We start from the raw sequence: 12,180 nt of genomic DNA, 5'->3' as shown, positions 1-12,180 counted from the left end.
GGAGCCAAGTATGGAAACAGCGAGATAGGGTCCAGGTGAGAGATGAGTTTGGCTTGTACCAGAGGTGCAGAGAAGTAGATTCATTCAGGATTTATTTAGAGATGGATGGAGCAAGAGAACTTATTGATGGGTTGGCTGTTGAAGGGTGTATTATAGAAAGGGAAAAATTTGTCACGGATAACTGAGATTTTTGTTTGTTTCATAAATATTAGGACTTCAGCATCCCTTAACCATTCTGGGAAGCTCTTGCATTTGTCATTTTCAAAAATTGATTCTTTGCACAGTTGCATATTTTCCATGGTTAGAGCAGACTATGGCATTCGGCTCTCTAAATTCAAATCCAGGTTCTCCAACTTAGTGGTCACATGACCTCAGGCATGTCTCTTAACCCCTTTATATTTGTTTCCTCTTATTTTAAAAATGGACTGTTGATTTTCATAGGGTTTTTGACAGAAGTGACTAAGAAAATACACATAGAAAAACTTAGCACACTACTAGTCTACAGTAAGCACTCAGTAAACGTTGGTAATTAGATACTGCATTTCTGTCTTAGCCTCCTTACTATGACACATTCAGGTCTTGGGACCCAGTAATAAGAGTTATAATAACATTTTTTAGAAGCAAATTTCTGCTCATTTCATAATTTTTTTTCATGTATTATTTGAATACTATTTTTTTTAGAATATCTTACCAATAATCATTGTTTAATATATTCCCAAATTCCACATCTGGTAGTATCTCTTCATTTTTAAAGTGACTTTTTATTATTTGGGTCTTAAAAGTCGGTAGCCTTTTAGAGAGATTGAATATCATCAGCTTTACTTGGAAGATAGTGTTTTCAGCCCTTACAGTGGGGTGAGGGAGGATGGACACCTGATCCCAAGATTATATAAATCATGTGGAAGCTTAATCTGCTTCCACTAGTGCCGTAAGGGCACATGGGCACTGCTCAGTTGTACCCTCCTCAACACGGTCCTCCTGCTTTCCCTTTGGACTTAGGTCCATGTTAGATCTATGGGGGGAAAAGACCCTACTTGTTTGGATCACAGGGTAATCTCGAAGACCTTGTACTGAGTCTTTGGTTCCCATGTAAACACTGGTTCCTGTCACTCTGTCAAGCTGCCACTGCATCTCAGACTCTTGGGATTGGTTGGTTGCCTCTCAAAACAGGCTTGAGAACAGTAGGAAAGTAGAGTAGGTCAACACGGCATGTGGCTGAGTTTGCACGGACAGATGTGCTTGAGAATAACAAGGACAGTCTTTTAAATTGGTTCCTGAGTTATAAATGTGGTATGCAGGTGTTTCATGGTTATGGCTGGGATTGAGGTACATTTAGCAAATGGTCCTTTTCATGAGATAACACATTAACCTAATTTTTTAAGCTCTGATTCTTATCTTTCTGTGAAGTTAGCTGGGCGAGGACCATTCTCTTTGCTGTAAGCATCTTACAGCGTCATCACTGATGTAGAGCACCGTCCAGCACAAGTGGCTGTAGAATCCCTTTCTGTGCAGAACATTCAACATTAAATACATACATATGTTATGGTTCTTCTGGTTTCGGGTTCTCTGTTTCTTCTCGTACTTTTTAATGACACGGATAATTTTTAAATATTTTATTTCGAAGCTTTTACACACTGTGGCACATGTAAAACGATCCCCTCTCTGATATAACAGGTCCCTAAGCCCAGGGTGGGAGACGCTAATGTTGAACCATTGGCTAGTGGAATCCGCTAGTTTTAGACGATGACTCCTACAATTTGTCACTCCTGACTATTGTGCTGATTGCACAGATGCTGTACTGAATCTTGTAAAAGTAGCATTGTTTCTAAATACTGTAGGGAATGATAGAGTCTGGATGTTTTTGGAAATCAGTAATCAGTGTGTGTGTGTGTTTTGAAATATTTACACTCAATGGAGCTACACCTGACAGCCTTACAATTTTTCCTTCTGCCTCTTTGAAAGACAATGTGGTTGTAGCTATTTAAGAGCACCATGTGAGGGTCTATGTGGGTATAAAGAATGAGCTGTGAATTCCCAGCTCTGCCAGCACCCACAGAACTTACCCAGGGCTCCCATTCGCCCTGTGTGCATGGTACACATCTCAGCTCCCCTGCTCTGTTAAGAGCAAGTCTTCTCCTGCAGGCTAATATCCCATCATTTCACGATGCAGCACCCCAGCTTGATTATATTAATGTTAATGTTTATTTGTAAGCTTTCTTTTTTTTCCAGAAATGTGTACTATGTGGACGTAACTCACTTTCTGTGTGTTTGCTTTTCTACCACAGACACGGGAGCAGAAAGACAGGCACTAAGAGAAAACGTGTATCCTAAATTAAGAGAATTCTGCAGAGAAAACTATGGATTAGAATTTCAGGTAACGCTGATATTAATTTCATTTTTAATTATGTCAGCTAAATAACTAATGTTTGTTTCTTGTCACAGTTCGGGTGTTATAAAATATGTTTTAAGCCCTGAAATATTTCATTTCTTTAAGCGTGGGTGAAAAGAAACACTGGAAAATGGAAGTAAAATATTTAGTCATTTTTGATGTTTTGCACTTTTATGCTGTTTCTTGGACCCTACCCGGTATTGGCTCATCTTTTTCTTGGAATTATGTTTATTTGCTTTTTTGCTAACCTCCACTAATGTCAAAAAGGGCAAGGTTGCTGAGCACCTGCCTTTAAGCTGGCATCTCTGGAAATGTTTTGCATCAAAAAATTGGGACCAACTCTCTCCCGAGTATTTCTTTAGCAGCTTGGTCAGTCCTTGCCTTCTGTCCTACCTTTTAGTTTTTATTTGCATTGAAGAATGTCCTTTTTCCCAAGCATTTTGGGAATTTACCATTTACCAAAAAAACAAAACAAAACAAAAACAAACCATCAGCCTTTCAAGAAACAGTAACTGTGCATGTCATTGCTAAAATTTATAAACATCCTGGCATTTGTAGAAACTATTGATGAGGCCACCTAATAGAAAAGTACTAGAAGACATTGGGCATATCTTAGACATCCAAAAAAAATTTTAAGTGAATGGCTCCTGCAACTATAGATAGCGTTATTTAGTCAGAATTCATCACCTTCATTTGCAATGGACATCTTAACTGAACAGTGCTATCCTAACTACATGTTTACATTGTTAAGTAAGGACTATGAACTAGAGGTTTGTGGTGTAAGAGTGCAAAATGTGTCTTTTTTTTTTTTTTACTCTTTGGGTTGGGAGAGAGTTTTGGGTTTTTTTTTTTTAATTTTTGAATTTTATTTTATCTTTTTGTACAGCAGGTTCTTATTAGTTATCCATTTTATACATATTAGTGTATATATGTCAATCCCAATCTCCCAATTCATCACACCACCACCCCGCCCTGCCCCCGCCGAAAATGTGACATTGTTAATGGAAGAAAATTTCACCCCTCATTTGTTTCCTTCTGAATACAGTTGACCCTCAAACAATGCAGGGGTTAGGGGTGCTGACCCTCTGCGTAGTTGAAAATACACGTATAACTTTACAGTCAGCCCTCTGTATCCACGGTCCCTCCATATCCGAGGATTCAACCAACCATGGATCATTTCATACTGTAATATTTACTACTGAAAACATCCACATGAGTGGATCCACACGGTTCAAACCTGTGTTATTCAAGGGTTGACTGTAAATATTTTGTCTTGGTATACTTCCTAGTGCCTTCTAATAGGATGTATAAAATAAGTTTCAAAATGGCTTTGATCTCAATGCATAGTGTCTGTTAGCAGCAAGCCATTGTGACACACATATTGAATAGTTACTCCTAAGTCACTGTTTACTTGAAAAATCATCAACCTAAATTCCTTGTTGTGAAGTCAGCACCACTTTCTCTGAGGAATCTCGTTCTACTGATAACAAAGTCTCAACTGTTAAAAATTCTGATATGTCAAGATTCCCAAAGACTTAGACATTCCTTGGGGACTCAGTTACTGTAAAGAAATGTATCCAAGCCTATTAATCCCATCTTTGAGTTTATTTGGGTTTGCATCACTTTTGTCAGTAGAAGAAGGTTGAGCTACAGAACAGCCTCCATAAAACATGGAATTGATTAGGATTAGCTGAGGGGAAAAAAGGAAAAATATATTTTCTAAATTTTAAGTAGGTACAGGAGAAAACAGATAAAGCCAAAGGAAAACAGTAGAAGGCAAGCTCCATAGAAGAAATTGATGGCAAGGATCATTCCAGGCAGGTGTATTGAATCAGTCAGTGAGATACTGGACAGCAGAGTTAACAGCACTGGGTAAAGCATGACATGGAATTGAGCCCTAGCTCTTGACTGTGAGTGACTTAACCCACCTGCTGGTCCTTTAGTGTCTAAAATGGGGGTGGTGACAGCTTACACATCTGAGGTTGTGTTTAGAATACAATATGCAAGGTTGCACTTGCTTCCCACCTTCCAAAATAGGTTGGTTATAGAGCTCCCTGAGGCTGTGTTTACTGGAGAGATGGTCCTCTTTTCTCAGCTGCAGCAAAATGTGCCAGAAGCTTCACAAAAAAACGAATTTAGCCGTACACTGTTCTGGATTCCATCTTTGTGCATTGGACTCAGGAGAAACACATTTCCTAGAGTTACTCAAACATACCAGTCTATTTCCTGCTTTCTTGCCTTTGCTGTTCTTACCACCTACAATGCTTTTCCATCTGCTTCTTCCCCTGCTTCACCTCCTAAGTCCTGCTCATTCCTAGGACTCTTCCTGTCTGATCTTAAGTCATGCCCCTCTTCTCCTTGCCCACTTCTCTGCAGCTGTGTGTCCTCCAGTTGGTCCCTTGAACACTTCAAGCCCATTCCATTTCAGGAATTTTCCCTGGCTGTCTCTCTATAGGAATGCTCACCCCCTCATCTTTTCATGGGTGCTTACTCACTGTCCTTCAAGTCTCCTCTGAAATGTCACTTCCTAGAGTTGCTTCCCTCATGACCCAATCTAAAGTAACCCCCTAGGTGTGCTGTATTTTACATCATCCTATTTTAGTTATTTGCATAGCATGTGTCAGTGTTGGATATTTTTCTTGTTTACTCGTGCATTGGATTGTTTCTTGTCTTTCTTCCAAGATTGTAAGTTCCACAGGAACAGGGACTTGTCTGCCTTTATGACAGCTACATCCTAGAATAGCGCCTGGCACGTAGTAAAACTCCATAAGAATGTTGAATGAATGAAGTCTCAGCCCAAACATTACTTGCTTAAAGAATTGTTCTCTGCTCCCCTCATTCCTCCCAGGTTATACCACATACCCTGCTCCCCTAAAGTCCTGTGCATAACTCCCAGTCATTGATCCAGCTCATTTAAGAAGTGTTTATTGACCATTGACAACATGCTAGTTGACATTCCACGTGCTGGAAATACAGGGAAAAAACCCATCACACCCTCTTCTCGTGGAGCTTCCAATATTGTTGAGAGAGGCAGACAATAAACGGTAAATTCCAGTGGTAATAGATACATTTTACTGAGTAAATGCTTTTAAGAAAAGTAAAAAATGATAAAGGGAGGTAGGGAATGCCAGGTAGTCAGAGAAGGACTGAGTAATAAGACAGCCTTTGAGCAGAGATCTGCAGAGGTAATGGAGCAAATCATGCAGACGTTTTGGGAGGAGAATTCCAGACAGAGGCAGCCAGGAAAAGGGTCTGGGGTGGGAAAGTGTTTAGAATATTCTAGGCACAGTAAAGAAGCCAAGTGGGAATGGAGTAGAATGGAGTAATGAGTAAGATAAATGATGGTAGGAGATGACATCAAAAGAAGATCATACCTTATGGACTGAGAGTAAGGACTCAGAATGTTCCTGAGTAAGAAGTGAAAGAGTGACGGGATTTATGTTTAAGAGGTTCGCGCAAGCTTTGTGAGGGGACTGGAGTGGGGGTGGGGAGAGATGGCAGAAACAGTAAGGCAGCGCAAGTAAGAAATGATCGTGGTGCGGACTAGAATGAGCGGCAAAGATAAGGAGACATCTGACTAGGTACGTTTTTCATCACCTGTCTATAACGTCTAAAAATTCTCAGAACTGGAACTGTCTTATTCAACTTATCCCAGTGATTGGCCTACTATGTGCCAGGTACTTGACTATTGAGTTAAATCTCTATTGAACTAAGTTGATAGACTGCAGAGTTACACTTCAAGCAAGGCCATGTACTTTTTTCTCTATGCCTGTTTGGCAGACTGTTTTCTAGTATTTCCTTTATTTGTTCATTTAAACTAAGAGTTTTAATGAAAATGCACCAGGCTCTCTGATTATGTGAACTTCAACTAATTCCATGTGTAATATACATAGTTGACTGCTTGGAGATGGTGACATTAAATGGAAAGAATGTCAAGCCTACTCAGAGCAGAAAACACACATGGCTCAGAGAAAGACAGGGGTTTAAATAAGATGTTATTTGATTTGCCAGTGTTCAGTGAGTGCCCTTGACTATGGAGTAGAGGATCAAAAGGAAGAACAGGGGAATAAATTGGGAAAAATAAAGACAGATTTGGGTAAAAGCAGGTGGTGCAGGACCCAATAAATAAAGGGCTTGTAATTATCTGCAAGCCCTGCTTTCAGATGTTTCCTCTCCATTCTTGTTGCTGAGACCCTGATCTAACCTTAATTGGTTCAAAAAATTAGATGAAGAGACTTCCCTGGTGGTGCAGTAGTTAAGAATCCACCTGCCAATGCAGGGAACACAGGTTCGAGCCCTGGTCCGGGAAGATCCCACATGCCACAGAGCAACTAAGCCCATGTGCCACAACTACTGAGCCTGTGTGCCACAACTACTGAGCCCGTGTGCCACAACTACTGAAGCCCACACACCTAAAGCCCATGCTCCCCAGCAAGAGAAGCTACTGCAATGAGAACCCTGCACACCGCAACAAAGAGTAGCCCCCACTCACCGCAACTAGAGAAAGCCCATGCAGAGCAACAAAAACCCAAGGCAGCCAAAAATAAATTTTTTTAAAGCTATTAAAAAAAAATGATGAACAAAGAGGATCTTAACTGATCTTGTTCTGTGCTTACCCACAGTAGGTTGCAAGTCCTGGAGGAAGAGACTAGTCCTCACTTATTTTTTTTTTAATTTATTTTATTTTTGGCTGCGTTGGGTCTTTGGTGCTGCACGTGGACTTTCTCTAGTTGTGACGAACAGGGGCCACTATTTGTTGCGGTGCGTGGGCTTCTCATCACGGTGGCTTCCCTTGTTGTGGAGCACGGGCTCTAGAGTGCAGGCTCAGCAGTTGTGGCACACGGGCCCAGTTGCTCCACGGCACACGGGATCCTCCCAGACCAGGGCTCGAACCCATGTCCCCTGCATTGGCAGGTGGATTCTTAGCCACTGTGCCACCAGGGAAGCCCCTCCTCACTTACTTTTAAGTCTCCGGGGCCTGGAAGAGTACTTGACATTTACTGGGTTTAGTAAAAGTAGCAAGCAGAGCTGCCTACACCATCATCCTACTTGAGTTCTTCTATACATCACCAGAGTAACCTTACTTAAATGTCAGGTTGTCATTTCCTTTGCTAAAACCTTATAATGGCTCCCTGCTTCCGATGGGGTCCCTCTTTAATGTGATCCCAGCTGTCTCCCCAACTTCATCTGCCATTTTTCCCAACATAAACACTCCATGCCAGTTTGGCCATCCTCAGCCTATCCTTGGAGCATGTCTTGCTGATCACTCATTCTTGACTTGAAAATCTCATTCGCTGTGCCTATTGCACTTCTCCCCTCTTATCAGAAATACCCTTTCTCCTCCACCGCCTACCCTTCAAACTCCAGCCCAAGTTCTTGCTTTCTAAGAAGCAAGAAGTTCTTGCTTTCTGATTCCCAAATATTCCCCCTCTACTCCCTGAACCCTTATAATCTGCCCCACCCTGCCCCCACAGGTACCCTGAGCAGGAGTAGACCTGATTGGGGCAGGGACCTCTAACGGGGGTACTTGATTGATCTGGGCACTTAGCCACTGCTCCATTTTGAAAACAGTTTCATTTCAGTCCAGCCACTCAACTTAGTTTCATTCCTTAAGAATACCTTCTGATAGCAAACAGTTTTAATGAGCATCTAGTATTCCTCTCACATCACTTAGTCACCAAAGTAAATAACCCTGTTCCTTTTTCTTCACCTTTAACATCCAATAAATCCCAAAGACCTGTGGATTCTACCTCCTAAATATTTCTCCAGTGTATCTCCGCTGTTCAAGTCTCTATTACTGTCATCTTGACTATTGCAGTAGATATGCTGCGGGCCTGTTTACCTTCATCTCGTCCTTCTCCTCCCCAGCCTCAACCCTTACAGCCACCTGGACCACCTTGTCCACCCTCCACCATATTTCTGCAGTGGTATCTCTGAAATACATATCTGACTCTTTCATCCACAAGATACATTCTGCATGTCTTAGCCTGGCATACGAGTTTCTCTTTTCCACCCCTATCCACTGAGGTCTTGTCTGTCCCCTCCCACACAGGTAGCCTGTTTTAGCTTTTCTAATCTGCGTTCAGTTCCCCAAACAAGTTCTTTCTTCTCCCCTGAGTCTTCAGACCCACTGTGCCCTCTGTTCGGGTTGCTCTTAAATTGTTCCCCATGCCAATGACTAGAAAATTTTCTACTCATCCTTTAAGAAACAGTGAATTTCCTTCTTCAAGATTCCATAGTGCTTTATTTCTAGTCTTTAATAGTATCTGTCATATTGTTTTAATTACTTTTAAAATGCCTTTCCCCCTAACTGGAAGCTCATCAAAGTCAGAAGTCATATTATTTATATCTATTTATCACCAGTCCTTTTTAGAGTACCTGGTTCATATTATATACATAATAAATGTTGATTAAAGTGAATTTATTAAATGAATAAGACCCAGAAGCTGAGAGTCTAGACCACTGCTGTGCAAAAGAAGTATAATGGGAATCACAGATGCAAGCCACAAATGCAATTAGATTTTCTAACTACGTTTTGAAAAGTAAAAGGAAGCAGAAAAAAAAATTTAAGAACATATTTAAGCCATTTTATATCCAAAATATCATTTCAACACATAGTCAACATAAAAATTATTAGTTATTTTATATTATTTTTTTTTATACGAAGTCTTCAAAGTCCAGTGTATATTTTACACTCACAACACATCCCAGTTCAGACTGGCCACATTTTGGGTGCTCAATAGTCAAATGCTCCCATGCTGGACTGAAGCTCTAGATGGGAGTGGTCAGGGTGAGACCATTCTAACAGGGATGAGAACCTGACTGCCCAGTAACAGGTGTCCTGATGCAAGTGATGGAGAAACTTAATTAGAGGAGCTTCTGTAGTGAATGGAAATTCATTTGTACATGTAAAAAAAAAATCCAGATAATGATTAATAATTTTTCACTAGTCAAATTAGTAACTTTTCCTTTTATTTGATCACTTTTGGACATTGCATTAGTAGGGTGTGTCAACTAAAAAGAAAAACACACACACACACAGTGTAGAAACTATGAGTCAAGTTTTTTGGTGTCTTACTGAGTACTATAGTCTGGGAGACAGCCTTGCAGAGAGCTCTGAGAAACTGTTCTGAGAGCTAAGGGGGAGGTCAGTACACATGTGATTTTGGCAAAAGGGGAACGTGCAACAGAGCACACATCTCGGTAGAAGGTTGCTACTAGTCACAAGGAACTGGTATGTTAGTCAATGGTTTTGGTGCTTTTCTAAGTATGGGAAGATGCAAGAATCCAGGTTCATAAAAATTTTCTCCTGAAAATATCTAACTATCTGAAGGCCTGTTCTGCCAGGTTTCCCAGAGCACGGAGTGCCTCCTTCCTGATCTCGGCCTTGAACTCCTTTCAGGGTAATGTTGAAGGTCATACTGCAACATGGCTGCAGTGGCTAGTGACTTAATTCTTGTAGAGCCAGATGGTGAGCAACGTTCTTTAGTTGGCAGGTGCATAATATGAAATAGTTAATGCAGTGTTCAAAAGCACTGTGGGGGCTTCCCTGGTGGCACAGTGGTTGAGAGTCTGCCTGCCGATGCAGGGGACACGGGTTTGTGCCCTGGTCCAGGAGGATCCCACATGCCGCGGAGCGGCTGGGCCCATGAGCCATGGCCACTGAGCCTGTGCGTCTGCAGCCTGTGCTCCGCAGGAGAGGCCACAACAGTGAGAGGCCCGCGTACCGCAAAAAAAAAAAAAAAAAAAAAAAAAGCACTGTGGAATTGGGGCTGAGTAACGATATGAGGCAGTAGACTAAAACTTATGGTCAAGCAGTTCATTTACCTGCTGTCTTAAGACTTAAACTTTATTTGAAATCAAAAGAGGAAGGTGATGGAAACTTTATTTCCCAATATTAGATGAACAGTCCTTGTCTTGATGGGTGCCATTTGTTACCTTTTGCAGCTTTGCTAAAGATAGCTTTTTAAAAAATTCCCCCATAAACCCTTGCAATTAAATATAACAACTTGGTCTCAAAGCAGGAACTCCTATGCCGACCCAGCCCTTTTCCTTCTCTCTGGCAGGCAAGTGTTGAGTCAGGTGTGTAGGGAAGTGTGAGTGAAACCTGCAGCTCCAGCCAGCAGGAAGATCTTGCCAAACCTGCTCTCTGCCTCACAATGCCATTGTGGTGCCACCTGAAGGCACCAGAGAGGAAGATGCTCATCCTTGGTGAAGGTACCTCCTGAGGCCCCTTTGGTCTAGAGTTTGTCCTTCTCTTCTTTGCTTAACATTCCATCTCTTCATGTTTCCTTTGGCAGCACAGGTCCAGACCTGTCCACCTGTTTTTTTCATCCCTAGACCCCCAAGTAGGTGTCATCTTCTGAAGATGGTGCCTGTGTGTGAGTGAGCCCCATATCAGCATCTCCAGCCCTCACCAGAGTTACATGAAGATAGTTGGTTTTTGAATGTTAAAATATCTAAAATGGAACCCATCCTTCTTCCTTTTCCCAATTTCTCAGTTGCTACTATTCCCCAGTCTTCCAGACTTTAAAACTGTGGCTCATACTTCATTCTTCATCCTTTACAACCTAGATCCAAATTGCACTGTTCCCCGTTGATTCACCTGCCACAGTGCTTCCTGGAAATTGGCCTGGTCTTCCAGTTTCACAAGTCTCTGTCTTTACTCAGGCTTCAGTTTCTTTCTTTTTTTTTTTTTTAATATCTTTATTGGAGTATAATTGCTTTACAGTGGTGTGTTAGCTTCTGCTTTATAACAAAGTGAACCAGCCATACATATACATACTTTCCCATATCTCCTCCCTCTTGTGTCTCCCTCCCTCTGACCCTCCCTATCCCACCCCACTAGGTGGTCACAAAGCACCAAGCCTATCTCCCTGTGCCATGCGGCTGCTTCCCACTAGTTAGCCACTCCACGTTTGGTAGTGCACATATGTCCATGCCACTCCCTCACCTCGTCACAGCCTACACCTCTCCCTCTCCAGATCCTCAACTCCACTCTCTAGTAGGTCTATGTCTTTATTCCCGTCTTACCCCTAGGTTCTTCATGACATTTTTTTCCTTAAATTCCATATATATGTGTTAGCATATGGTATTTGTCTTTCTCTTTCTGACTTACTTCACTCTGTATGACAGACTCTAGGTCCATCCGCCTCACTACAGATAACTCAATTTCGTTTCTTTTTATGGCTGAGTAATATTCCATTGTATATATGTGCTACATCTTCCTTATCCATTCATCCGATGATGGACACTTAGGTTGCTTCCATCTCCTGGCTATTGTAAATAGAGCTGCAATGAACATTTTGGTACATGACTCTTTTTGAATTATGGTTTTCTCAGGGTATATGTGATTGTGGGTTCATATGGTAGTTCTATTTGCAGTTTTTTAAGGAATCTCCATACTGTTCTCCATAGTGGCTGTGCCAATTCACATTCCCACCAGTTCCGTTTTCTCCACACTCTCTCCAGCATTTATTCTTTCTAGGTTTTTTGATGCTGGCCATTCTGACTGGTGTGAGATGATATCTCATTGTAGTTTTCATTTGCATTTCTCTACTGATTAATGATGTTGAGCATTCTTTCATGTGATTGTTGGCAATCTGTATATCTTCTTTGGAGAAATGTCTATTTAAGTCTTCTGCCCATTGTTGGATTGGGTTGTTCGATTTTTTATTTCTCCTTGGATTTATCTTGTATGGGACTCTCTGTGCTTCCTGGACTTGATTAACTATTTCCTTTCCCATATTAGGGAATCTTTCAACCATAATCTCTTCAAATATTTTCTCAGT

The 12,180-nt window shown here is 41.4% G+C and overlaps 1 protein-coding gene across 1 annotated transcript in view; it reads left to right on the top strand.

The window, feature by feature from the left end:
* NWD2 (NACHT and WD repeat domain containing 2) overlaps nt 1-12,180 on the top strand; it is a 191,843-nt gene that overhangs the window by 71,336 nt on the left and 108,327 nt on the right. The window contains exon 2 of the mRNA XM_024731726.1: nt 2,286-2,374. Coding sequence (XP_024587494.1) covers nt 2,286-2,374 — 89 coding nt within the window. The remainder of the gene's footprint in view (nt 1-2,285; nt 2,375-12,180) is intronic.

Source organism: Neophocaena asiaeorientalis, unplaced genomic scaffold (assembly GCF_003031525.2).
Source record: "Neophocaena asiaeorientalis asiaeorientalis breed wild unplaced genomic scaffold, Neophocaena_asiaeorientalis_V1.1 scaffold39, whole genome shotgun sequence".
Classification (NCBI taxonomy): Eukaryota; Metazoa; Chordata; class Mammalia; order Artiodactyla; family Phocoenidae; genus Neophocaena; species Neophocaena asiaeorientalis.
Note: the sequence above shows the minus strand (reverse complement) of the source record. Positions and strands in the feature narration are given on the sequence as shown.